Source organism: Podarcis pityusensis (assembly GCF_964106645.2).
Source record: "Podarcis pityusensis genome assembly, chromosome: 2".
Classification (NCBI taxonomy): Eukaryota; Metazoa; Chordata; class Lepidosauria; order Squamata; family Lacertidae; genus Podarcis; species Podarcis pityusensis.
In genome coordinates this window covers 86,602,349-86,628,632 of record NC_138029.1, presented here as the reverse complement: position 1 = coordinate 86,628,632, position 26,284 = coordinate 86,602,349, and the positions used below count along the sequence as shown (strand labels likewise).

The 26,284-nt window shown below is 44.2% G+C and overlaps 1 protein-coding gene across 6 annotated transcripts in view; it reads right to left on the bottom strand.

Moving 5' to 3' along the window:
• Positions 1–10,221: 10,221 nt before the first annotated feature.
• CHCHD6 (coiled-coil-helix-coiled-coil-helix domain containing 6) overlaps positions 10,222–26,284 on the bottom strand; it is a 194,465-nt gene continuing 178,402 nt past the window's right edge. For 3 of the 6 annotated variants that reach the window (XM_080996967.1, XM_080996971.1, XM_080996968.1), the window contains one exon: positions 10,222–10,803. In XM_080996967.1, coding sequence (XP_080853093.1) covers positions 10,617–10,803 — 187 coding nt within the window. In that variant the 3' untranslated portion in view covers positions 10,222–10,616. The remainder of the gene's footprint in view (positions 10,804–26,284) is intronic. The other 3 variants (XM_080996969.1, XM_080996972.1, XM_080996970.1) reach the window with 1 other exon arrangement.

Sequence of the window (26,284 nt, the reverse complement as noted above, 5' to 3'; positions counted from 1 at the left end):
CACAAGTGCAACTAGTGGTGGCTGTTGCATTAGGGCAGTAGTTTTCAACCAGTGTGCCATGGCACCCTGGGGTGCCTTGAATGATGGTCAGGGGTGCCACGGGCAACACTGGCCTCTGTCCCTCTTTCTTTCCTTCCCTTCCTCCTCTAATGCCCTCTCATGTCTCTGCCTCCCAAAGGCTTACACAGCTGTTTATTGCAACAGCCCTGGCAACAAGCTTTGCAGGCGAATGGTGCCTCTGGGAGCAGGGGAGTTCTGAGGTGGGGTCGGGGGTGGGGCGGTCCGCCCCGGGTGCCATTCCAAAGGGGTGTGTGACAAAATGTTGGCCCTCAATCGGCAGCACCCCCCCGGGGTACATGCCGCTTGCTGTGCACCCTCCGGGACGTGCGCCACACCCCCGCGGGCGGCGCACCACACCCCCTGGGTGAAGGCCACTCCGAGTACCAGAGCAGGTTGCTCTGCCTCTGTCTGGGAGGCATCTCTCTTTGGAGTGCGTGGGGAGGGGCAGCTCAGAGACCAGGGACGGCAGCAGTAGCTGCCTAGGACTCCCAAGGAAAGGGCAGAGGAGGCTGACGGAAGGGTGTTCGAAAAGGGTGATAGGCTGCCAGCTCTGCAGGCAAGGGGTGACATATTCAGAAGGATGCTGCCTCTGATCTTGGGGAGAGTAAATAGCCAGCATGACTAGTAGCCAGTGGTAACCTTATCCTCTATGAATTCATCCAATCTCCCTTTAAAGCCATCCAAGTTGGTGGCCATTGTGAAATCTTGTGGTAGCAAATTCTACTATGTACTGTGTGAAAAAGTATTTTATTTCCCTCCTCCAGGTTACTCAGTACTCTCTCTCTCTCTCTCTCTCTCTCTCTCTCTCTCTGTGTGTGTGTGTGTGTTTGCCAGTAGATGCCAATACGGAGCAAAGAAACAGATAATGTGATCACGTGGAACAAGAGTAGACATTAAAGCATACATGGGAGCATTCACCATGTGGAAGTGGCTGGGGTGCAGGTAAACTAAGGCTTGGCACAGCTTTGAGTTACTTATAAACACATCAGCAATCAGTTGTCCTGAGGTGCAACTCTTCAGAGGATATTGTACAGCCTGTTCCTATGCAAGCAACTGCAGTTTAGAGATAAGATTGCAATGTTGTAATTACTGAGAGGTGTGTGTGTGTGTGTGTGTGTGTGTGTGTGTGTGTGTGTGTGTGTATGTGTGTGTGCTGTGAGAGAAGGGCATAAATAACCTTAATTTATCCTCTTTTACAAAGGACTTGTTTAGGTGTTATAGCATTCAGTCTGGTACTTTGTCATTCTAGCATGACAGAAAAATCATGAGAAATCCGACCAAGCAGTGTAACTTGTGAACAAGCCCATTGCGGGTTTCATTTATTTTCCTCTGCAGAATTTAATTGCTTTGTAAACAAATGTTTCATTGTTATGGTGTTTCAAAGGCGATAATTTAGCAAAGGAAGGTTTGTGCAGACATTAGAGGGAGTCAATTGCTATGCTAATAAGGAACTCTACCCACAGGAGTGGTGAGAGTTGCCTGCAATTAAGTGAATTAGAGCACTGAAATTCCATTCAATCTGCTGGCTTCTTAAACTGCACTAAGCAGGGGCAATGTAATTGAATGAAAATTACTACAGAAAACTTTTTTATATTTGGGGGATATGTGCTTAGACTGGGAGCATCATAGGCTGCACTGGAACTAGCTCAGTTTCATATGTCAATTCAGGATGCTGCTGAAATTTGAAAGCCCAAAGGCCACCACTGGCTATTGTCAGGCTGCTCCCTAGAGCAAAACAGCTTGGGCCTATTCCCCCACCCCACCCCATATTGTTGTTCAATATGCCTATTTCTAGTCCAGGTTAAAGTGTTGGTGCTTCTTCTCTTTAAAAACCCCAAATGGCTTCCCTCCCAAGTAGTTTGACATATGAGGCTCTGCTCCAAATTCGCTTGCAAACAGGTAGTTATCAGGAGCAGGTGTTTTCCCCGATGCAGTGCAATCTCTGTTGGGTGCCCTCCCAAAGAAAGCCCACCTGTGCTGTTTTAGACTCCATTTTATCTATTTATACCATATTTATATAATTTATACCCAACCTTTCCTTCCAAAGGAGCTCAGGGCAGCACTTCCAGACGGTTGCTTTTTTGCAGGTGGTGTTCAGCTGCATGCCAACAAATTCAGGTCGTGTAAATACAGTGGATTTCTTGATGTTGCATAGTAAACACACACACACACACACACACACACACACACACACACAGAGAGAGCTGCGAATTGGATCTTTTATTATTACAAAAGTGACAGGGAAATGCATTAAAAAGGGTGAGATAACAACGACTTGACCTGATGTCACATAACATTCCAATCAAAAGGAAAGGTCAATAAACAGCTGAGGTTGTACAACCTCCCTGCAAATGTTGTGCAAACAAATCAGGATGAATGCCCAATAAACTGGTTGCCTGGAAGGGACAGAGAAGCCATTAGCACTGGCCAAAGGGTGGCTTAGATTGTTCTATTTCTTCTGCTTTTTGTGTTGGAGTTGTTTTCTCCCCCTTTGAACTGCTGTTGCTTTAGTCATTTTTTTTCGTTATATGATTTCTTTCCACCACCACCCCTTCCATATTATGCTGCTGCTTTCTTTACTGTTCTTTATTATTTGTAATTACACTTTTATTGTTGTGATTTTTCTTTTGGTTGTACGTCACTTCGGTTTCATTTGAAGGGGAGAGGGGCAGGTTTTCTTTTTAAAACGCCAAACAATAGTGTGGATGCGTTTTACAGTACTTGAGACACAAAAGGTGGTCAAATAACTGTGTATTTATTCTTTTTAAAGAAAAAGTTGTTGTTGTTGTTTAGTCGTTTCCGACTCTTTGTGACCCCCTGGACCAGAGCACGCCAGGCACTCCTGTCTTCCACTGCCTCCCGCAGTTTGGTTAAACTCATGCTGGTAGCTTTGAGAACACTATCCAACCATCTCGTCCTCTGTCGTCCCCTTTTCCTTGTGCCCTCCATCTTTCCCAACATCAGGGTCTTTTCCAGGGAGTCTTCTATTCTCATGAGGTGGCCAAAGTATTGGAGCCTCAGCTTCAGGATCTGTCCTTCCAGTGAGCACTCAGGGCTGATTTCCTTAAGAATGGAGAGGTTTGATCTTCTTGCAGTCCATGGGACTCTCAAGAGTCTCCTCCAGCCCCATAATTCAAAAGCATCAATTCTTGCCTCCCCTAATCCCACCAACTGACTTCTGCCTTTCAGTTTGTTTAAGAGTTAGTTTGTTTTTCAATCCAGCAAGTTCTAGATTACCGCTGTACTGGCTAATAATGAAGAAGATGCTTCTGCCACAGGGCAGTGGTCCTAAGCACATTGAAGGCAAGTTGATAACAAAAGGAATGAGCTTCCAGTTTAGAGCGAGGGTGTAAGTCTAGGGTGCAAGACAGCAATAGGTTGGCTGACATACTTCCCTTACATATTAAAAGCTGCAACGTTTATAGACGGATGCATGTTATTTAACAGGTACATTTCTGCTAGTGTGGGGGGTAGAGAGACTGAATGGGAATGCGTGGAGACTGTACTTTGTGTCAGTCACTGTGACAAGTCATCACACCAGCCTATGAATCTGCTCATGAGAGGGGGCTGAGCTCCTGCTGCTACCGCTACTCGGCTGAAGCTCAGCCCATTTTAAACACTTATTGTGTTGCAGGCAAGTACTTTTTAACCACTTCAGATATAAAAACAACACCATGGATACCTCAAAAACACAAAGCAGGGAGAAAAAAGAACTCTGGCTAGGAAAAGAGAACACAGCATGAGACTAGGGGATCCAGCCAACTGTAAAATGGGAAATGTCTCTTCTTTCCACCCTCCAACTCCAGCTACACACACACACACACACACACACACACACAAAACCTTCTGAAAATTACAGACACACTCAAAAATTGCTGCCTTCTTCTCCAACACAGCAGAGCTGCTAAACAGCCAGAATGCAAAGGTTTTTTTGTTGTTTTTTTTAAAAAAGCATCTCACACAATTGCACATGAAATATTAACAAGAGGCAATTAGTTGTCTATGATTGCATAAGGATCTAGTTGAGATTTCTGCATTGCAGGGGGTTGGACTGGATGACCCTTGGGGATCCCTGCCAACTCTACAATTATGTAATTCTTTAGGTCATAGCTTAGTGGCTGAACACATGTTTTATGTGCAAAAGGTTCCCCGTTCAACCCCCGCGTCTCTAGGCAGGGCTGGGAGAGACTCCTGCCTAAAATCCTGGAGAGCCTCTGCCAGCCAGGGCAGCATAGCTGTCAACGTTACCCTTTTTTAAAGGGAAATTCCCTTATTCCGAATAGGATTCCTCGCAAGAAAAGAGAAAATTTGACAGCTATGAAGGGCAGATGACACAGGGCTACATGGACCAATGGTCTGATAAGGCAGCTTCATGCATTCCTGCGCTTACAGTGCTATGTGCTTCCCACTTCGTCCTTGGTGGTCTTTAATACTGTGCTGTTCACGTGTGCCTTTGGGTTGGCATGACGTCTGGCATGGACTTGCAATATTAATTGCTGCTCTTAAATGGTTTGCTGCTATTTTGGGTGAATAGCTGCTGCTTTAGGCTGTGGGTTTTAAAATTTTGTATTTGCATTAAGTGTTGGCTGCTTTGTGGGTTTTTAAAATGAAAAGCTGGGATTAACATGTGTTAAATAAGGTTTTTTTAAAGAAAATTGAAAGAAAAGAACAAATAATTTACTAGGGTGTGCACTCAACAACTCTGATCAGGGGCAGATGTGTGGTAAAAATAATAATTCCTCAGTACTTGACAGGACAATATAAATTAACAGCTTACCAAGTGGATAGACACACACTGCGAGTGGTTACTGCCTGGTGTATTGTCATCCGTATGGATACAGTTTCTGCATCTTACTCAAACTGTTTTTTAAAATTTCAATCAGTTGTTTATCACGCTGGGGAACTTCTAAACTGCTGTGTTTAAATTAAATTCTGTGGGCCATTGTTTTTGATGAACTAAACCAGGCTTTGCCAACCTGATGCCCTCCATATGTTTTGGACTACAATTCCCAGCATGCACTGGCTGGCGCTGCTGGGAGTTGTAGTCCAAAACATATGAAGGCATCAGGCTGGCAAAGGCTGAACTAAACTGCCTGCTTTATGTGATCCGGCCAGAGGCACATGACAAGCTTACATGTCTGCACCACTTCGGACTACAGGGAGTAGAATAATGCAGATTGGTTCAGTCTTCCTGTATGTAAACAAAAGCCTCCCCAACCAATAGGAAGCTAGTATGTCAGGAACTGGCTGTTTGCTGACAGGCTGGCCTCACTACCCACTCCTGAAAGCACCAGCAGAACAATTTGCCAACCAGGACTGTGCCAGTTCTATAAGGCAGCTTCCTATGTTCTTAGCAAAAACATTAAAATAAATGGAGATGACAGGATTGAACCTGGGGTCTTCTGCTCGCCAAACCGTTCTGCTACTGACCTCTGGCCCCTTTTCCTGCAGATGAAAGTAAAGTAGGGTGGGGGGAGGAGAGTGAGGGCTGCTGCAAGAGGAAGTATCCAACAGCAGAGGAGGCAGCTGCGTCCAAACATTGGCCTTGGGAAAATGCAGCTAATCAGTTCTGATTAATCAGATCTCAGTTTTTAATTTGCAACAAGATCCCTGATCAGTTAATCACGCGGATTAATCTATCCATGGTTTGAGATCCACTTAAATGCATAGATAAAATGCCCTCACACATATATGAGTATTTACCTGTGCAATACATAGAAGTTGGTTATTCAAGCATACATACTATTCTGCTGCAGCTGAGCATCTCCGTGGAAATTGAACAAGCCATCTCAAGAGAGATAGCTAAAACGTTGGCTGTTAGGTGAAATTCAGAAGAGGAAGCCGCAGCTGGATTTACAGTCCTACAGTGTGCCATTTTGTGCAGATGGAAGCCAAACCAACTGCCATCCCTTTGGTTCCAGTGTGAAAGAAGGTCTCTCACTTCTCACTCTGTATTTCTTCAGGCGGACATGCAAGTCTGTCCTCGAGGTTATTTTCATGTGTGCTTCAATCAATTAGTATCAGTTGTAGCTGCAATTGCACACTGGGGACATCTATCCATCACTGCATTGTGATCCGAATGATCTGAGGTGCTCAAGAGTTGAAATTGCAATTTATTGTTAGAACCCAATTTGGGCTCCACCCTCAAGACTGGAGCAGCCTGGAGACAAGACAAGGAGCTGGGGTCCAGGCATTCACCAAAGACTAAATGCCAAGGAGGAAAATTAAATGGTGCCCACCCATTAATTTGTGTTAATTCAACTATCTGGGTGCTAAAGGCTTTGTCCTCGGTATCTACCAACGTAGCCTGTCTAGGGGGTGAGACATAAATCAGGCCTATGATGGACACAGTATATTTCAGAATTTTTTTCCTAACCCTGCAAACAAACAAAAAACCTTTTAGCTGAATATGTTGAAGCTGGGATCATATGCATGTGTGCAAACAATGCACTCTGCAACTCAGTTGTGCAGCAGAGGACTTGTGACTTCTCTCTCTCTCTCTCTGTTTTGAGAATGCACCTTTCCATTTCTGGGTTAGTACACTGAGGATGGATTGAACTAACAAAACCTTCCGAGGCCTTTAGTTTATGTGCCGATTCCGCATGATGTATCCCTTTCATATCCAAGACTTGTACTATGTTGTTGTAATTTTGCGTGCAGAGGCAACCTAACTGAGCATGTTTCTGTTCAGGCTGACTGTATTTCAATTATACTCCCCTTCCAAGATTTCCAATTAGCCAGGCCCTTGGTGACAGAGAGCAAGTGCAACCCTTTAGTGAAGGGGGCTGTGTCACTGAGTTCCTTGGAGGCTGATGCTCTGATCACGACTGGGGCAGTGGAGCGCTTTGGGCACACCTTGCCCTTTTTTAGTTTGAACCGGGCTACATTTGAGGTTTTTATGCCTAGATTAGACTCCTCTCTCATGCCCCCTCCTCCCCACTCTATTGAATTGGGTTCATTTTCTGAACGATCACATCTGTTTATGTTCCACAGACACCTGCATATCTTGAGATGACAGCAGCTCCTTGAATGCTGTAATCAGTTATTTCTCAACAGAGGAATTGCCAATTTGGTAAATAAAGCTCATTATATAAAGAACATGGAAAATGTATTACACTTGCCTGAGGGGGAAATTGTCAAAGGCAGCCAGATAAAGCAGCCCTGGCATCCTAATCCTCGCAATTTACAGCTGCTAAAATGCAAACTGTAGGTCAAAGCCGGCTTGGGCAGGGAGGGACAAAGGTAGGGGATGCAACTCCTTTTTAAAGTGAGGGAGCTGCAAAGGGACGTTGCCTCCCAACAGTGTTGTTGGAAAAGCGGAATATTGAATCAAGCATTCCTCTACGCCACAGGTGGGCAACCTGCAGACCTTGACCCAGTTTCATGATGCACTCGGCTTAATTGAACGTGGGCTGCAAGGAGGGCTAAATGAGGGGAAAGGAAGTACTAGAAAGAGAGAAATAAAGGGGATTGCTTCACCCACCTTTGTCTCTGCCCCAATTTTCTTTGGGCTCATGTTCGGGTGGCGCTGTGGGTTAAACCACAGAGCCTAGGACTTGCCGATCAGAAGGTTGGAGGTTCGAATCCCCGCGATGGGGTGAGCTCCCGTTGCTCGGTCCCTGCTCCTGCCAACCTAGCAGTTCGAAAGCATGTCAAAGTGCAAGTAGATGAATAGGTACTGCTCCGGCGGGAAGGTAAACGGCGTTTCCGTGCACTGTTCTGGTTCACCAGAAGCGGCTTAGTCATGCTGGCCACATGACCCAGAAGCTGGCTCCTTCGGCCAATAAAGCGAGATGAGCGCCGCAACCCCAGAGTCGGCCACGACTGGACCTAATGATCGGGGGTCCCTTTATCTTCTCACCATCGGTAGGTACCCTGCCCCTGCTCCACAGATTGTGTTGTGTCCCCTCCTCTCCCCCTCCCTGCCCACTCTAGACCTGTAGCTGCCTTCAGGCTGGGAGATAATTTCCTAAGATGCTGCAAGCTTTTCCCTCACCTTTCCCAACCAAATTTCTTCCTCTAGCTCTATCACAAACGGGAGAATTTGTGAACATACTTTAGGAAACCAGGAGGGACAAACACTTCCCTGCTCCAAAGCTGTAAGTTGAGCCAGAGTGGTCCTGCTTCAAACTCCAACTTATTCTGAAGCCAGGATGGGCTCCAAAAGCAGCCGGATTGTCCCAATGTCACTGATTTGGAGCTTCAGAGTACCTTTCTGCATATTGCCTGCTTGGCTCTCCCATGATTTTCTGCAGAAGGTAAAAAATATCAATTTCAGTGTACGTTGGGTATTGAGCTCTGATATTCTTGGGTAGCTACTGCTTCTGATTAATGATGAGATAATTTAAAATACTCATACCCTGCTTTATAACTTCAAGATGAACAGTTTTTTAAAAAATGATGTTCTTATATCCTTTTATTTGTTTTTTTTCTTTGAAAGGATGTGCTGAAAAGAAGTATGAAAATATCCTAAACCAGGAGTGGCCATCCCAAAATGTGACCATTTTAGTCTTAAAAAATTAATTTACTTATTGACCATTCCAGTGGGTCCCCTGCTGTCCTACCTGTAAGCTTTTGTGACCTCACCCCTCCCCGAAATGTGTTCCTTAAGAATATATTTTAATTGGCCACACCATTTTTACACTTTGACCACCTCTGACATGGGCTCCAAGTGGGTTGACTACAGATCACTACAGCTCCAGGGGCCAAAAGAGATAAGCTCCTAAATCTCCTGTCCTAAACAAACACACACACTTAGTTAGGGTACGCAGCTTTCCCCCAGAATCATTAAAAATGATGCAGTCCTGGTGGCTTATCTCAGCACAGAGGACCAGGTAGGATTGGACGGCATCTTTCTGTTCCCAGGGCAAGAGTGAACACTCATCAGCTATATATATATGGGGTGGCTAGTATTCATAAGCAAGTCACGCCAAGAATGGAGGCAAGTTTATTTACACCCGCTGTGCCAGAATACCTGTTGCATTATTTTTGGTGCTTTAACAATGCAACCATATTCCTGTTTACTCTGGAGCATTTCCTACTTTGTTCCACAGGGATTGCTCTCTAGTCAGGGTGTTCCGGGTGCAGCCCTAGGATTCTACTGCACTAGTATGCCTCCTTCTGGTAACTCCTGCAGGCAAGCTGGTGCCAAACGTATTGCTCTGCTTTCCTTTGGACCACATCAGCAAGGCTGGGCAGCCCAGGACCAGGGGCGGAGGAAGGTGGGTGCGGTGGGTGCAGGCTGCCCTGGGTGCCACCACTGAGGGGTATGTGTGACAAAATGCTGGGGTGGTGCTCACTGCAGGGCCTGCAACACACCAACGTAGTGGCTTGGGCATGCGCAGGCTCCGTGCTGCCCAAATAGTCTGCCCGTCCCCCCCCCAGCTGTAGGGTGGCTGAATGGGAGGAGGCAGGCAGACTCCAGAGGCCCCGCGGTGTGCCCTGCCCCATGGGTGGAGCGCCCCACCCCTGGCGCCCGAGTGGCTTCCTCCACCGCTGCCCAGGACCTCCATACAAGCTTGCGCCCCAGGAAGGTCACTTTGGTTTGACTTCTCCCCTGGAGGTACACTCCATTATTTCTCGAGACAGGCAAAATGCCAGCTGCTACCACCAATGTATTAGCTAGCTTAAAGCCACCAGAAACAGGTACTACAAGCTAGAAAGGGTGGTTACAAAGAGAACGCAGTGGCATTAGTAAGAGCTGTCTAGCTATGCCTGTCTAGCTATGGCAGTGATACTCACTGCCAAACTGTTGGGAATGTCTTGGTTCCTGCGAAGGAAAGTTGCTTTACTCCAGCGATTTCTGAACTTCTTACAGGCAGCATGGAGGGGAAAGGAAGCAGCACAGAGAAAGTTGCTGCAAGGGGTACAAAGTTCTGCTGCATGAAACAGGGCCGAGCCTTTCTGCTGTTTGACTTGCTACACCTAGCTCTCTCTTCCAGCCAGGACGTCTGCACTTCTCCACCTAATCCAGAGCTATCCATCCAGCTCCTGGCATGAAACAAATGAGATTTTTAATTTACCAACAGCGTCTGGAAGAGTTTCAGTTCTCGACAATGACTGGAAGGCGGTCAAGTCTGACAGTCGGGGCAGCAGAAAGGAGGGAAGAGAAGGGGGTTATTCTCAAACTTTTGGATCAGAAAACAACTGTCAGCACACAGCGGCCATTAAACACATTTTTATTGTTCTTAGGAGGAAGCTTGAGAGGGGAAGGCAGGAATGTCTCTGTTAGTGTCAAACATACAATCACACCTGCTTGAGTCAGTATTAACTCAATATACACAGGCTCTGGCATTTCCTTAGATTCCTTGTTCTGAAGGACAAAGGCAATGTCTTATGAAATACAGAGTAACAGAGAAACAAAAAACTTAACAGGCTTTTTTTTTTAATAAAAAAATGGAGGCTTATCACTCATGTCCCCCATCGGAAACGAGATCTATTCATGGGAATTCTTCTCTCAGTGGAAGAGAGATAATGATGGTGGTGACATACATTACACAGAGCATAGCTTTTCCTCCAAACGCAGGGTCCTTCCCCCTCAAGTCCAAATCCATCAATTAAGACTGATACATGCAGGCATCTGGATATGGATTCATGGTGATTTTGTGAACCACCATGGACAGAAGGCACTCATTTGCATCAGCATGACTCCAAAAGAATGCTGGGCTTCTAAGAGCTTCTGTGGTCCCCTGCTTTCTGCACTTTGCCAGCAGCTGGGCTTTAATCGAAGTGGACCAACAGTTCCTGAGAAAAGAGAAATGAAGAAGAAGAGGTGCATCATTACTTATTCAGCTGCTGAGTGAACCATGTAGCAAGAAATGACTTGCAAAAAGATTATGGAAGAGCAATCTCAAAATCTGTTGGTTTTCCTTTTAAGAAAACATGTTGTCCTTTAAATTTGTGAAAACAATTGGGATTTTTGCATATTTAGAGATTTCAGGCAAAAAGAATATCAACTGGCACATCTCAACAAATAATTTTTTTTCTGACTTAAAACTGCCTGTATAGAACTAATGATGAGATATGTTGACGTTTACATGCAATTCAGTGAAAAACAAACCACAACTCCATCACAGAATTATCAGACAACAAGTACCAGTCCCTAAAGATGAATGAAAACAAGGTCAGCCCCTGGCTTCCTAATCTGTAGCTCATATCCCAAAAGGTTTCTGTGTACAAAAGCTTCAGTTCATGGCACTATCAATCAGTAGAAGCTGCTCCCGATGGAAGCTTGATAAAATTACTTCTAAGCACAACATGTTGTGGATGGAAGGAATAATTGCTACTTTCCCTCTCCCTAAAAATGCATGTTGAGCTCCTGAAGGTTATGAGAGCGGCACTGAAATGCTTTCAGTTCAAGGCTTGTTACAAACTACAAAGTCTACTGAAGCTGCATGGCATAAGGACTTTGTCCAAACTTTTTGCTTTGATTTCACCAATCCTGAGAAGATTGGGTCAAGAATCCACCCTACAAACAACTCCTTTCCTTGATTTCAACAGCAATGAAGACCTATTTCTTCAATAGTATAACAAAACCTACCAGGATTCCAAAGAGCTATGTTACACAATATTCCCAACCTGCTTTGCCCTGAAAGAGGCAACAATTCAGACATACATAATATTAAACCCCAGATTAGCATTACATGTGTAAGCATGTCCCCTTCCCCTTTCGTGGCACTTACTTTATAGTCCTTCCATGCCAGTCAAAAACCATTTTTAAAAATCGCAAGCTTTTTAGAAGCAAATTTAATTCTGCTGTTTTATGCTGCTTTTATGATTTTGTGGCTTTTAGCTTATATTATTTTTGTTTCTGTATTTTAATTTATATTCATTTTGTAAACTGCCCTGGGAATGTAATATAATAATAAAAACCAATCAAGAAAAATGCAGGCCATTTCTCCAGCAGCTTTATTGGAGTAGGTGTAATTTGCTTTTTTGCTATTTCTCCTGCGCACAACAGATGCAAATGGACACCTTGTCAAGCTGGCCATTGTGACAATTTCAACTGCTGTCCCTTGCTTGCTACTAAAATGCGTTAAGCAGCGGAGCCTCCATACAAATCCTTCAACTCAATGGAGTACTGCTGCTTTCAGAACAGTATTATGTAAACTTGTCCCAGGGTTAGGCACATTATACATGTAGAAGGGCATAATAAGACGACATGCCACGTGTCATAACACTGCCAAGTCCTCTGCTATTTCTCCAGTATTTGTGGACTGTGTGATGCCCACCTTCACCCCCCACACACACTGTTCAGATGAGCAGTAGCGATGCTGCTGTCAGGTGGGTAGCCTCATGGCACCATGGCCAAACATGCTAGTGGTTAAGGATTGCTCTTGGCAGAAGACTATTTCATGACACAGCCGCATGAACTAGAGATGCTTGCCTACATTTTGATGAAAAACTAGCCACAGAATCCATGATTAAGACTGGCGAACAGCTACCTTAACAGTCAAGGGCTTAAGAAGCTCTGGCCATGGAGCCAACTTGCCTCTTAAGTGGGCAGGATTGATGCTACTTTTTAAAGAAGAATTTCCCTAGGCTATACTTGATCTGTAGAACAATTACTTTTCCTTCTCCAGTGCTGCTAACCTTTCTTCTCCTAGCCAACAGACACACTTGCAAGCAATTACAAATCCGCCCCCCTTGATAGCTGCTAATCGTAAGCTGAATAACCCCTGCTTTCTTGGGAGGGTATGTCCCCTGCAAAAAAGGGAATGCTATTTAGTGAATTGGGGTGTGTGCATGTGAATTATAAGCTCATATTTGAATAGGAGGCAAGAGAGGGTTTTTTTCTTCTTCTTTTCAAGGAGGGAAGCTAGCCGGGGTTGGCACAACCTATCCTGCCGTATCCCCTGGAGAGTAGGCAGAGATTGGAGCATGGGGCTTTGGGGATAAGAAAGTCAAGACTGGCTTCCTGTCAGGAGGGATTAAAGGAGACAAAGCAGGAAAAAGGGAGGGGGGGCCTACGGGACAGGAGGGGATACTAAAACAGGAGACTGGTATGCTAAACAACCAGAGGCATGATGATACAGAATTCCTGCCACACGATTGATAGGGCAGTCATAGGGAGTAAAAGTGAGCACTGCGAGCCAATTCACACAGCTACCCTAAGTCCAGACTGCAAGGTGCCAGTGGGGATTTCTTAAGAGCTATCCTCAAGAGCTGAAACAACTGTTGGAAGGGGCTCCTTTGTTCTTGCCAGAGCAAAATTAATGGCCAAAGAGAAGTGCATGTTTGGTGATTGCCAAATAGATCTGGGGCATAACCAGGCATTAGCACACACCCTGATCTTCTGCTCTTCCTAAACTACAAGGGTAAGTTTGTCTATTAAAGAAGACAGCTGAGGTATGCCAAGGTGTGTGTGTCCCCTGTCTTGTTTTCTACAGTCTCCTGCAGAGCAAATCCAAAGGAGTTAAGGGTCTTGTGCAGGGTGCCCGCCAGAGCAGACTCCTGATAACCCACTTCTATTCAAAGATACCAGTGACATGAGACACCAGAGCAACACTATACAGCAGTAGCTAGGCCCAACTCTGATGGACTGTGAGCACCATGGTAGGTGTGGAGGTAGAAAGTGGAGCCGCAGGACAGTATTCCACCACTGCACCAAGTTTTTCCTGATGACCTCTGATCAATGGTATGGCTGTGACCTTCTCTCTAGTATCAAGTTTCATATGTGCTGCAAAAGGTTTTCTATGGAGGGGTGCTCCATAGGCTAAATCTCTGGCTGCAATCTGAAGTGGTATATAGTCTGGCTGCATGTTTAATGCCTCAAGTGAGGGCTAAACTATCCATAATGAGCAGTTCTGTGCAAAATTCCACTCACACATTAAAAAAATTAAAGCAACCACAGGAACAAGAATCTTGAACACTCTGTCTGTGGTGAAACAGAGAGAGATCCTGATTTTTTTCCTTCCCACTATTGCCCCTCAGCTGCTTTTCCCTCTACAAGGGAAAAATATACAGTTCTTCCTATCATTTTACCCCCAAAAGAAAAGCAGTTCTGGGGTGATTTTTAGCTAGAAAACACCCTTCCTCACCATACTGGTCCTCTATTTAAGATTACAGGCTTCCTCAGCCAATTTTTACTTTTAAAAAATCTGTAAGGTAAGGCAGTTTGGGCCCAAGAACCAACCCAGAGAGGCCTACAGTTAAAAAAAAAAAATCACTTGGATCACAGAACTGAATCCAAGCAGACATGCAATATGCAAAAGGTCTTGGCTTTGTCTTGTCAAGCATGGATTGCCCTAAATGCATGAATGTTGTTTTGCCTGAGGTTGTGGTGATTTGGACGCCTGGAGGCATTCTTAAGTGAAAGAATCAACATACCTTATAGCTGTTATTTCAGCACATGGCGTGCATGTTCACCACAGAATGATTTCCACCTCCCTCTCATCCCAACGCAAGGATGCAATTCTATTGCTCTGAAGTCTGGGAGCTGACTTTCACTCTTACTGTAACTTCTCAGCACAAGGCAACCTCTAGTACATCAGGCCACAAATGGGAGCTCAAGCAAATTAGATGGAGAACGCCAGCCGGACCTGGTGCTGGTTCTATTGGTTCTTTGTGTTCCGAATGGCGTAGAGGCCACCAGTTATAAGAGATGAGTCAGGATGCACTGTGACTTAACAAGGGGGGGGTCTCCCCATCCTACTGCTTTCACTTGCTCTGGGGCATAAAAAGACTAGAGCAATACCGTTTCCTTGTCACCTGTACTTTACAGAATAATTCACATCATCTGCTAATCTTTAGCTATTCTGAGCCTCACCTGTTTGTTCATGCATTATAACATATTGATTTACCTGGGACAATTGCTCTGATCACCGTTATCACCCAGAGAGAGCCTAAATCATTAGCCCATTCATAGGAAGTGTTTTTCACCAATTGCGAGCCTCCGCAATTCTGGAAAACTGTTAAAGAAAGACACCCAAGCCTGGACCCCAGTTCTCTCCCAAAGTGGCCTCTTCCAATGACTTATTGTAATGAACAAAACCTCTATTATGGACGCAAGCTGGAAAGCACTGGGGAAGAAAAGAATGAACATAATTCTGCAAAGGGTCACCACTGAGAAGGTGACTGCTAATTAACATTGGCATCAATACTAAGGCTGTTTTTTGCTAAATTAATGATAATTGCATTTAATCTTGCTTTCACCATTAAATGAAAGGCCCCCCCACCCCACCCCCAGGCTACAATAGCATGAAGATCTCACCTATGTCGAGCAGTGGATTTTATTATTATTATTTACAAAAAAATAAAATAGTGAAACTGTTTCTCTTACAAATTCATATTCCATATGTTCCCACTTTTAAAGAGCAGCAAGGGATTCTTTAGCATTTTCAATGTACAAACTACTTACACAACCCTGTGTGGTAGGACATCAATGTTTTTATTTTACAATTGTAATAAAAGCCCAAGGTCAACCCATGAGCCCGGAGCCAAACAAGAATAGGCACTGAAATCTCCTTCTCTTGTCCACACCAGTTGCAAAGAACTTTACTGGAAGAATTCAAGGGCACATTTTTCTCACTGATCTGTCAGCACAAGCATTTTTGCTTGCCGGAAAGAATTATCTCCTCTCTCCTCCTCCTGTTCACTGTTCTGGGGGTTATCGTGACCCTCCAGAGTGGATTTGGGGGAGGTTTGGGGGTCTGTGGGAGGAGGGGCAAAAAGCCTCATTGCGTTAGTGGGAGCCCTTGCACTGATTTCTGCTGGCGTGGCAGGTTAGTTGGTTTGTGCAATTAAAGTGGGTTACAGGGTTCAGCCTTGCTAGTATAACAAATTATTTATTTATTTATTTAATTTAATATTTCAATTTATATACTGCCCTTTATCAAAAGATCTCAGGGCGGTGTACAACAATAGAATCACATTACAAAGCATTAATGATAAAAACATAGTAAAAAGCATACAGGCAGCTCAATAGTAAAATAATCTTAATATAACAGTCTTCTCCCCCCCCCCCACACTTTATTCCTCTTTATCCGCCATAGGCATGGGTAAAGAGGAATGCTTTTGCCTGATGTCTAAAGACATGTAATCATGGTGCCAGGTAAGCACCACGCACTAGCATAGGAGCCACCATTGAAAAGGCCCATTCTCTTGTTGCCACCCTCTGGATCTCTCTGAGAGGGGAGACATAGAGAAGGGCGTCAGATGACAAGCACAGGGTCTGGGTCAGTTTCTATGGGGAGAGGCGGTCCTTAAGGTACTGAGGTTGTGAGCTGTGTAAGGCTTTATAGGTTAGCACCAGCACTTTGAACTGGGCCTGGAAACTAATCGGCAGCCAGTGCAGTTGTGCCAGGATTGGTGTTTAAGCTCAAACTGTTTTGTTCTAGTGAGCAATCTGGCCATTGCATTTTGCATCAAATGTACAAGATTGTTTCTGAACCGTCTTTAGAGGCAGCCCCATGTATAATGCACTGCAGTAATCTAACCTAGAGATTACAGAAATTAGGCTATCCCTGTCCAGATAGGGGAGTAGCTAGACCACCAGCCGAAGCTGGCAGAAGGCACTCTGGGCCAACAAGGCCACCTGGGCCTCAAGTGACAGGAGTGTATCCAGGAGCACCCTCAAGCTACGTACCTGCTCCTTAAGAGGGTGTGTAACCCCCTTGAGAGCAGGCAATCTTCCACCTATCCGGTCTAGGGAACCACCCACTAACAGTGCCTCATGTCTTATCTGGATGGAGCTTCAGTTTATTGGCTCTCATCCAATCCATTACCGAGGCAAGACACTGGTCCAGCTCATCCACTACTACTGCACTTTAAAAAAAAAGAATTTGGAATTTCTGTGGTTTGGAAAGGAAAGAGGAAGCACAATGAAAACTGTAGGATGCATAAATGACATGTAAACACCCTGCAAGCAAATCAGGGTGCAGGATGAATGCTCACTGTCATATTAACGCCCTGCAAACAAATCAGAATCAATGTTCAATAAAGGCAGGATCTAAGCTCTGTAAGCTTTGTGCAAGCAAATCAGGCTGAATTCTCAATAAATAAGTTGCCTGAACTATTCCGCATTCTTCTACAAATGCACAACATAAACACCACCACCACCTAGCTCACTGGAATAGAAATAGTTTATAAAGCAGAAGAGAAAACTTTGACTATACCTTCCTGGTGCAACTGGATTAACCTCTACTCTTTTGCGAGTCCTTCTGGACCCCAGGAGGGATAAAGGAATCCAGTTGGTACATGATGTTTTCTAAAGTGGAATAATGAAAACCTGCACAGATTCCACTCTAGTTTTAAGGGGATTAAAATGGGCTTTAGTAGTGTTTATGACTAAGAACTCTGCTAGCAGCAACAATGAAAGAATACCCTCCTTTCCAAAAGTGAAAACCAACAGAAATTCAACCAGCAGCACAACAGAACCCCATTTATACAAAATGTAACCTAAAATAAGTTACAGAGAAAAGGGCAAGCAGAATTAGTGGGTGTGCAAAATACTACACATGCCACCTCTCTCTGTGTCTGTTCACACAGGTGTTTGCAGCTTCAGAAAATGGAGACTGGAAGATGGTGGCCTTCCAAAGACCTAGAAGCATTCAAGTTGGACAACGACTGTCTGAAGTGGGGAGTGCTTCCTTAACCAATGAAGGGTAACAAAGCTAGTGCACTCATCCTCGCTGCCTAACTGGAATAGAATTTAGAGAATGATGGCCGTAATGAATCCCTGTATTTGTCCTCTGGGGTGTGCGCCGATATCCAGAAGGTTCTGTTTGGATGGGAAGGCAATATGTGTCTCCACCTGAATGTTGTATATCAAGGGCCTTCTCCTGCTCATCTTCCTGAGTAGGAGCAGGGCTACAAGGGACAGAGGCAGCAGTCTTGAACTGGCTTCCCTCTTTCCTCCATGCGCTCATTTCCATGAAAGTGAGGGTCCCATGTAAAAATAAATGGAAATGGGACCCCCCACAAATTCTAGATCCCAAGTCCTGAATTCATTATATAGTAGCAACAGTGGAAGAAAATATTAGAATCACTTTAAATAGTCCTTTAAAAACTCTTCCCCTATTACATTTGAGTTACCCTGTTACATTTGCTAGTCTGCTCAGTTAGTCTCTGTGTAAACATATTTGAAAGTCTCATGTGTTTCGTTTCTTGGCTCTTGCTTCATTTAAATTTCTGAACCTTGAAGCAAGACCAGCCATTTTTGCTCTTCAAACTCATCTAGTGAATGCACTGGCTCTGGCAGCGGGGGTGGGGGGTGGGGAAGAGATAGTCTCGAAGAGGAATATCCTTGGAAGATGTTCCTAATTCTATTTCTGCTCCGTGATATAGTGAAATTTCACCCAGAAGTATTATGAGCTCGACTGCCTTTATTTGTTTAACAGTTCACATTTTCATTAAGCTGTTGCCATTCGGCAGCCAGTAATTTTATTTGTATGATAGCCGTATTCATCTCGTGCCTACAGGTGCTGATGTTGCTCTCTCTCTCCTCCTTGGCAGAAAGGGAGCGTGCCGGCAAATGTGGAAGCAATGTGAATCTGAGAGAGATCATCCATCTGTAGGTACCCAAGAAAGAGGACCGTCAATATGAGCAAGATGGCAGCCCTAGGCTCTGCCCTTTGGGTGAATTTACATATTGTATGAAGAAAACTATTTTTTACTGTGCAAGCGAAGCCAGCAGAACAAATGTTTTCTCTAAGTGGACTTAACTACATCGGGCCACTGTTGAAATCTTCATTCAGCTCCACAGGCCTAGCAACTGAACTGCTTAAGCACATTTCTCCCACCCAATCTGACATACCCCAAACACAGAAGAACAGCATAAAAATAGAAAGGGGATGTAAGTCAAACGGCCCTGCCTCAACTTCCTGCCTGACGTGCCCTGAGAGAGCAGAGCCAGCCTAGGACAGGACTGCAGCAGACTGATGCTGTCAGGATTACGATGTGAGCAAGATGACAAACTGGGTTAGTGCTAAGATTGAACACCCTCTCTTTATGAAGAAACGCACAAGCTACACTTCTGAAACAAATGTCTCTCAGTAAAGATTTTGACATGTAGAGTTTCTTTTTAAAGATACGGGTGCACTACGGCAAGTCACACCAAATGTCTGGAGATACGTGAGTCATGACATGGATATGTCTTTGAAAGAAGCCTTTTGAACTTTGAAGCTGTTCCTGGAGTTCTTTCTGGCCTTCTCTCATCATCATCATCATCATCATCATCATCACATTTGCATGTACTTTCCAAATCAGGCATGATTGAAAAATGCCCAATATCTCTTAAAAGTAAGTACAGTTTTCACCTTCTGAATAAGGCAATTTCTTCTACAGTGGTACCTCAGGTTACATACACTTCAGGTTACAGACTCCACTAACCCAGAAATAGTATCTCAGGTTAAGAACTTTGCTTCAGGATGAGAACAGAAATCGTGCTCCGGTGCTGCGGCGGCAGCAGGAGGCCCCATTAGCTAAAGTGGTGCTTCAGGTTAAGAACAGTTTCAGGTTAAGTATGGACCTCCGGAACGAATTAAGTACTTAACCTGAGGTACCACTGTAATGCCAAAGAGCAATGACAGACGAGGAGGAAGCGACAGGTTTAAGTCAGAGCCAGGCCAGAGGCTCAGGAGGCCAGTCCCTGCATCTGACACCAAAGTGCAAAACGACAATTTTAATGGCTTACTATGAAGGTCGAACAAGAAGGATTGTAAAGCACCTAACGCAAGAAGAGAGCCATCTAAATGAAAATGAACAGTAAGCAGCAGCTTCTACAGTGCAGGAAGATGGGAAGAAACATATTCACAATCCACAATATAATCACACAGTCCTCTCACAAAGACCCTAGCCATTGCAGAGAACAACTAGTTTCCACTCCTCGATACAGGTGCAAATTTCTTTTCTGTGGTGAATAACGAACCACTTACGTGCAATCATATGCAATACAACTAAAAATAATAATGGAGACAGAAAGAGAAGGGGAGGCAGGGAGGCAGCCTTGAATAAAATGCTAAGCAAATGGGAGAGAATGCAGTGCCAAACCTACAGCAAGATAACCAGTTCTCTGTTTTCTCAAAACATACAAGGACCCCCAAGCTTCTTCCCAGCACTAACACCTCTTATTCCACTTGCAGTTATTCCATCCTCTCATGCCCAACCTGGACACTGACTCCTCGAAGGATGAACTGGACCTCCCACTGACTGAAGACTTGGGGGGCAGGTAGAGTCCATGTCACCAGCCTAGTCCAGGGAGGAAGAGTCTCCCCAGGGCTGCTTTAAGGGACCACTGGGATGGGTTTGAGTCCAAGTGTAAGGCAAAGAGCCCCTGGGGCAGTCAATGGATAGGTTAAGCCATCCCCTGACTCTTCAGAGCATACTGTGCATAGTGTTGCGTAGTGGTTAGATTGTTGGGCTAGGAACTAGCAGACCAGGGTTCAAATCCTTACTTGGCCAAGAAACTCACTTGAGCAAAAGGCTCAAGCTTGGGCTGCTGGCCCACGACAAAGTATGGACCTAAGAGCCCAAAGTTGCCATGCAACTGAGCAAAAGACTCCTTATGAGGAAGGTCTCTCAGATCATCTTTAAATATCGGCAGCTGGGATTACGTGTGGCTTGGGAGGACAGGCTATGTCAGTCCTTACTTTAAGCTTGCCAGTTGCTGCAACTACACAGCTCCCTTACTCACTTCACCTCCATTGCCAACCCCTGGATCTTCAGCTGCTACCCTTGGATCACGTTTTGGACTCCAACCAGTTACTCATTCCTGACCCTGCACAAGAGAGGGTCTTCGCTTCCTTGTGTGCGGTCTTCGCTTCCTTGGACCCTACCATCTTGGGCAGACCCACTGAATACACCTGATGGAGCAGAAGACATCCCTACTTTTGTAGCGTATTACCTTCCCCAACTGCTTGGATCAACCATGCAGGTAAGTAATCACTCATAGTCATCTCCTCTTTTCCTTGATTTCAAGCCACTAATTAGAGAAGCATGACTTGGTAGAAACTGGCAGCCATTAGTCTAGGAACAGTCTTTTAGAAACAAGACCGGAGGTTAGTTGCTTAGTTTGAACAGTTTAAAATACACAAAGAAAGACTTCTTTAAAAACAACAACCCACAGTTTTTATAAATGTGCTGCATTTGTATCTTCTGGACCTGGCTTGGAAAGATTTTTCTTCCTCCTTTTTTTGACAAATGGTACTAGTTGCTTCTTGTAATTTCCTTCACTATGCAGCATATGTCTGTTTGTGATAGATACCAGCACAACTGCTTGGGTGTCCAGTTATCTGCCAGAAAAGTATTGTTTCTTTGGAACCAAGTCATACTGAAGCAAGAGCCCCAGAGGCAGAGAGAAGGAAGGGAGGCAAGGAAGTTGTCAGCTGGGAATATATCAATGCTACTGATTGAAAGTCTCTACCAAAAAACAGGCCCCACAGTCAGTTTTCGATTCATCCTTTCTGCATCCCTGCCATTCCTAAAGCACCGCTTACCTAGAATGCTTAATATTTCCTCACTCGGTTTTCTAGAAAGTATTTAACAACTTAAAACTACTGACAAAGACCTTTCTCTGGCAGTATGGGAGCCATGTCCCAGTGGTGCAATCCCATGTGGCTGTGGTGCACATTGGAACAATGCCTTAACAATAGGGGGAGGGGAAAGCTCATCTTCCTTCCCAGGTAAATTACAATTGGATGAGGGATGTCATTGTGACTGGGCCTGCTAATGAGTTTCTGGCACTCACACATGTAGTCTAGGGGGATCTAGGGGGTCTCTGGCACCGTTTGAATGCCATTTAATATTTTGAATCAAGATGGCTGACTGACTATAGCCAGTCAATGCAAATCTTACTAACCTCCCTCAGTTGATTATTGGATTTGGTACAGTCTGGGATGTAGCTCTCATTGAACGTCTCTCACATCAAAGACAAGTAACTAGGGGAGAATCTAAATCAGATCATTTTTATGCTATTTGGTGTAAATTTTTGATATACGTCAATACAAGAGAAACGGAACGTAGGCCCCCAGTGGTTCAATTAAGCTTGTGGAAGGGATATATTTTAGAAGATTAGAATGAAGTGATTTCTCAATGCCTTGGATTGTGATTTATTTATTTAAAAAAGATGCATCACATGAATTAATGTAGGGTTTTATCTTCCCTCTCCTTCCCCTCCCTTCTATCCCTGGTAGTTTTCCTTTCCCCCCTTTTGTATCAGTATGTTTGATGTTGTTTGCATTTTGCCTTTATTTTAAAAATTAATAAAGTTTATTTTTTATGAAAAGAGAGATGGCTGACTAAAATGTGACTTTGGCGTGGTTTCACTCAGTATTTTGCATAGGTTTGAACGCCACTCAATATATCGTTGCCAAACTCAGCACAAGGGGGGGTTGGGGGGAGGGTTCTTCATTTATAACTGAATCAAGATAGCAGACTAAAGGTGACTTTTGTGTGATTTAACTTGATTTTTGGTGTGAGAGATCCGAACTCACAAATTACACTATCCATGTGTAAATAACCATAAATCCTAAAAGACATCACATTCTCTGCTGTCCCTCATTCCAAGGAAACCAAACCCTGGGTAAGTGCCTGGAACCTTACACTGCTCAAAGACTGGGGTGGTGCACAACACATGGGGGGCAAGAGCACTGGAGTGAACAGACCAATATCATATGCACAGGCAAACTTGCATTAAGCAAAACTAAATCAAATTCAACTTGTACAACTGGGTGAGTTCAGCAAGGCAGCATCAGCATCAACACCACATGAAAGCGATCAGCAGTGATCACATTTCATTTCCAAGTATACAGGAGTGCAACCTTCTCTTCTAGCCCCGCAGTTTCATCTTGAGCTGTGTTGTCTGGTGTTCATATCACAAGCTGACAAGATATGCCTGCTTCATTTCTGTCCTTGACTACATACTTGTGGGTGAAGACTTTTCTTTGAGCAAGATACAGGGACAATCAGAACAAGTGATAAGATTAAATGAGAACAAATGAAAAATGCAATTCACCCACCCACTCTGGAAAATGTCTCAGAAGTGAAATGCAAGCAAATTTAGACTGTTTAGGAGGAGCTGAAATTCCTCCTTTAGAAGTATTTTCCCAGCCCTGGGCGGGACAAGGAGAATCAGCACAAAAATGATGTTGATGTAGTTATTTTGTGGCCTTGCCCATATTTTTAAATCTGTGTTTTAAAACACCTTTTAAAAATATGTAATTGTTTCAACCAGCTGATATTGACCTTGAACCACAGGAAAGAGGAAAGCAGACATTTAGATATTTTAATAACCTCACAAGTTCTGATGGATAAAATGAAGGCAGGATAATGAAGCCCAATGAGTCTCAGCCAAGGGCAGAAAGCACTGACTTTCCCCCCTCTCATCTAAATAATCTTCCACTCCTGTGCCTAAATACCTACATTAACTTATATAACTACTGCCTTCATCAAGGAGAATAGGCACCTGGAAATTCCTGCTTCTTTTTAAAAGACTAATGATAGTGCTAGTTACACTCCCAAACTTAAACAAGATGAGGCATTCAGAATCTTGTGTTTCTGTTCGCTGCTACTAAAAGTGGAATAGAGTGTCTGAATGGAAACTTCCACAGACGGTTTTCCATTCAGTCTTGTGACATGACATGGGGAATGTTAACTCCCACGCTGAAGAATAAAGCAAGCAAGCATGTGGCTTCAAAATACTTATTGTTTTGAAAGATCTAATTTTGTGTTAATTCAAGAGTACATTAATCATTAAATGAGGCAAAAATTACCCTTGTTAACTAATGCAACACCCTCCCCCCCTTACTTCAAGTCAATTAGCTTCTATCGCTGGAAGTCTCAGCATTCTCCCGCATTCTTACCTAGTCTTTGGATCACACCACAATAGTAGTGTTGACAACTGATACTGAAATACCCTTCTGAAGTGTGTGCATGCATGTCACTTACGGACTCATTGTTAAAATCCGTGTTTATGGAAGACAATCTTACTCGGCTACGAGTGATCGCCAAAGAAGAAGATCTATAGTTGCAAAGAGATCTCTTCCCGTCATTCCTCATGTCGTTATGAAAGGCGTTTTAGAGGAAAAGCTTGAGAAGAACCTAAAATGGATCCAAATCCTACAAACACATCCAACGGAAAACTCGGCATTTGCGATTCAGCAAACTGCAACAGTGCTAGACTCAATCTAAGCTTTGCCTTGAACTCACTGGGAAATAAGTCACTTTGCCATAGCTTCCCATCTGTAAAATGGGAATAAAAAGGACACAGGGAGTGTCAGCGCTGCAGATAAGTTCAGAATATTGAGTGAGTGAGTATTTACAACAGATCTCTATAAATGTACCAGAAATCACTGTGAGAAGGGAAGAGAAGAGAAGAAAGATGTTACACTATTTGGCAAAGTCCGAAGCTCCGTTCCCACCACCTGCTTGTAAAGGCAAGTTCAAGGATGGCCTTGAATGGATCTCCTTGGTTTCCAAACCCACCCCCAGTGTTACTAACTGGGGGCTCTCGGCAGGAGGCCTTGAATTACAGCAATCAAAGCTGACGGCATTGGAATAAGCAAGTCTCTGCTTTTTCATTGGTCTGCAAAGAAAATAATCAGAACAGTGCCACCCTCCCTGCAAAGCAACCTACCCAACACAAAGAGGACAAGGCAGCTATTTGATTCAGAAAGCCTTTTTCATTTGTCCCACTCCACTTACTGTGGCGTTGGTCCAGACAACTTGCTCCCCCTTTCATGTGCGCCGCAGTGGCCGTTTCTCTAGAGCTGCCCGTCATTTCCTTATCAAGCAGGAAGAATGAAGGATCACTAGAGACACGGCTCAGCCACACTGAGATTTCGCTCTCTCAGTGGGCTGTAAATGCCCCTATAATGTTGGCTTTTTAAATATTGTGCTATTATTACCCGCAGCTGCCATTCAGTCTGCAGAGAATAAAGCACAGGGGCTTTCAAGGCCTACACAATAACACTGTGCATTTGCCAGCAATTGGGCCACCGTGTATCAGCTATATTGGAAACCTTTATGTTGTGGGAGTCTGGCTGTGTATGTCCATGTGTGTGCGCGCAATACAGGCAGGTGAGTAATAGCGCCTATGAATGTGGGAGTTATTTTAGGAATGTGTGCCTAGGTATCTGGCTATGCGAATATGTATTCTAATGAATACTTGCAAATACATCTCGGTGTGAACACATGCATGTGTGTACACCCACAGCTCTGGAACTTTTCAAAAGGGTATTCAGTGAAGGAGACGTCACTGAATCTACCTATCCAGTTGCTAGTATCAAAGTGTACTCAACAGTGGTGCAGCTGTTACAGAGACCAGGTGCCCAGGAAGTGCCTTCCCTTACTATGGATATTGGCAGGACGGCACTTGCTGCCTCTTTGGGCTCCAACCCAAGTGCAGATATCAGCAGCATATGTTTTGTAACCACAGGCTTTGAAAAGTCTATAGAGGAAGGCGTTGAAAAGTCTATATGAGTAATCATGACTGGAGGCCAAATCATCACATGCGGTGCAGCATGGGAAAGATATATCCAGGGACTTCAGGTGTCTCTCAAGATTCATTTCTGCAGAAGAGAAAGATTTAATCTATGCTTGGTAGCTATCAGTGAGCTTGGTCAAGGAAGTGATTTTGGTGGGCTACAGAGCCCAATGCCCTTCTGCCAGAGAATATATTATGAAGTTAGGGTATGGCACAATCTTTCACAAGTGTGAAAGAGAAGGGAATGGGCAAGCTGCGTTTATTTACAGCCATTGGCCAGTGTAGCACCACCTCAAGAGTCTTCCTACCATATATAATGAAAGAAACCAATGTCACCTTAGCTGGTTTCCCCATTACTATATTCACTCACTATGTCAAAGTCATCCTCTGCTCTGTAGTCTATCTCAGAGAAATGGATTCTCTAGCCCCAAGCAACAGCAGCAGCTGCACCTCCGTAGGAAAAGGTAAACAAAAATGCCACATTAGTTTTCCTGATGACTTAAATATATTCACAGAGCAATATACTCCTAATCCATCAAGCTTCCTAAGCGCTGACCATTTAAAAAGAACTCTTTAATTGCTTTTACAAAACATGAACAAACGTATCCTCTCAATCCTCTAGTGAGCTACTGTAGCTCAGATATAGCAATACATGCATAAGATGCCAAGCTAGAAATTAATGCACCACTTTAGAAATGGAAAAACGAAGTCAGAGGTGAACTAATTTTCCCAGGATCAAACAATAAATCAGAGACCTAGTAAATGCTTCAGCCAAGGTCTCCTGACATCAAGGTTTGTGCCTCA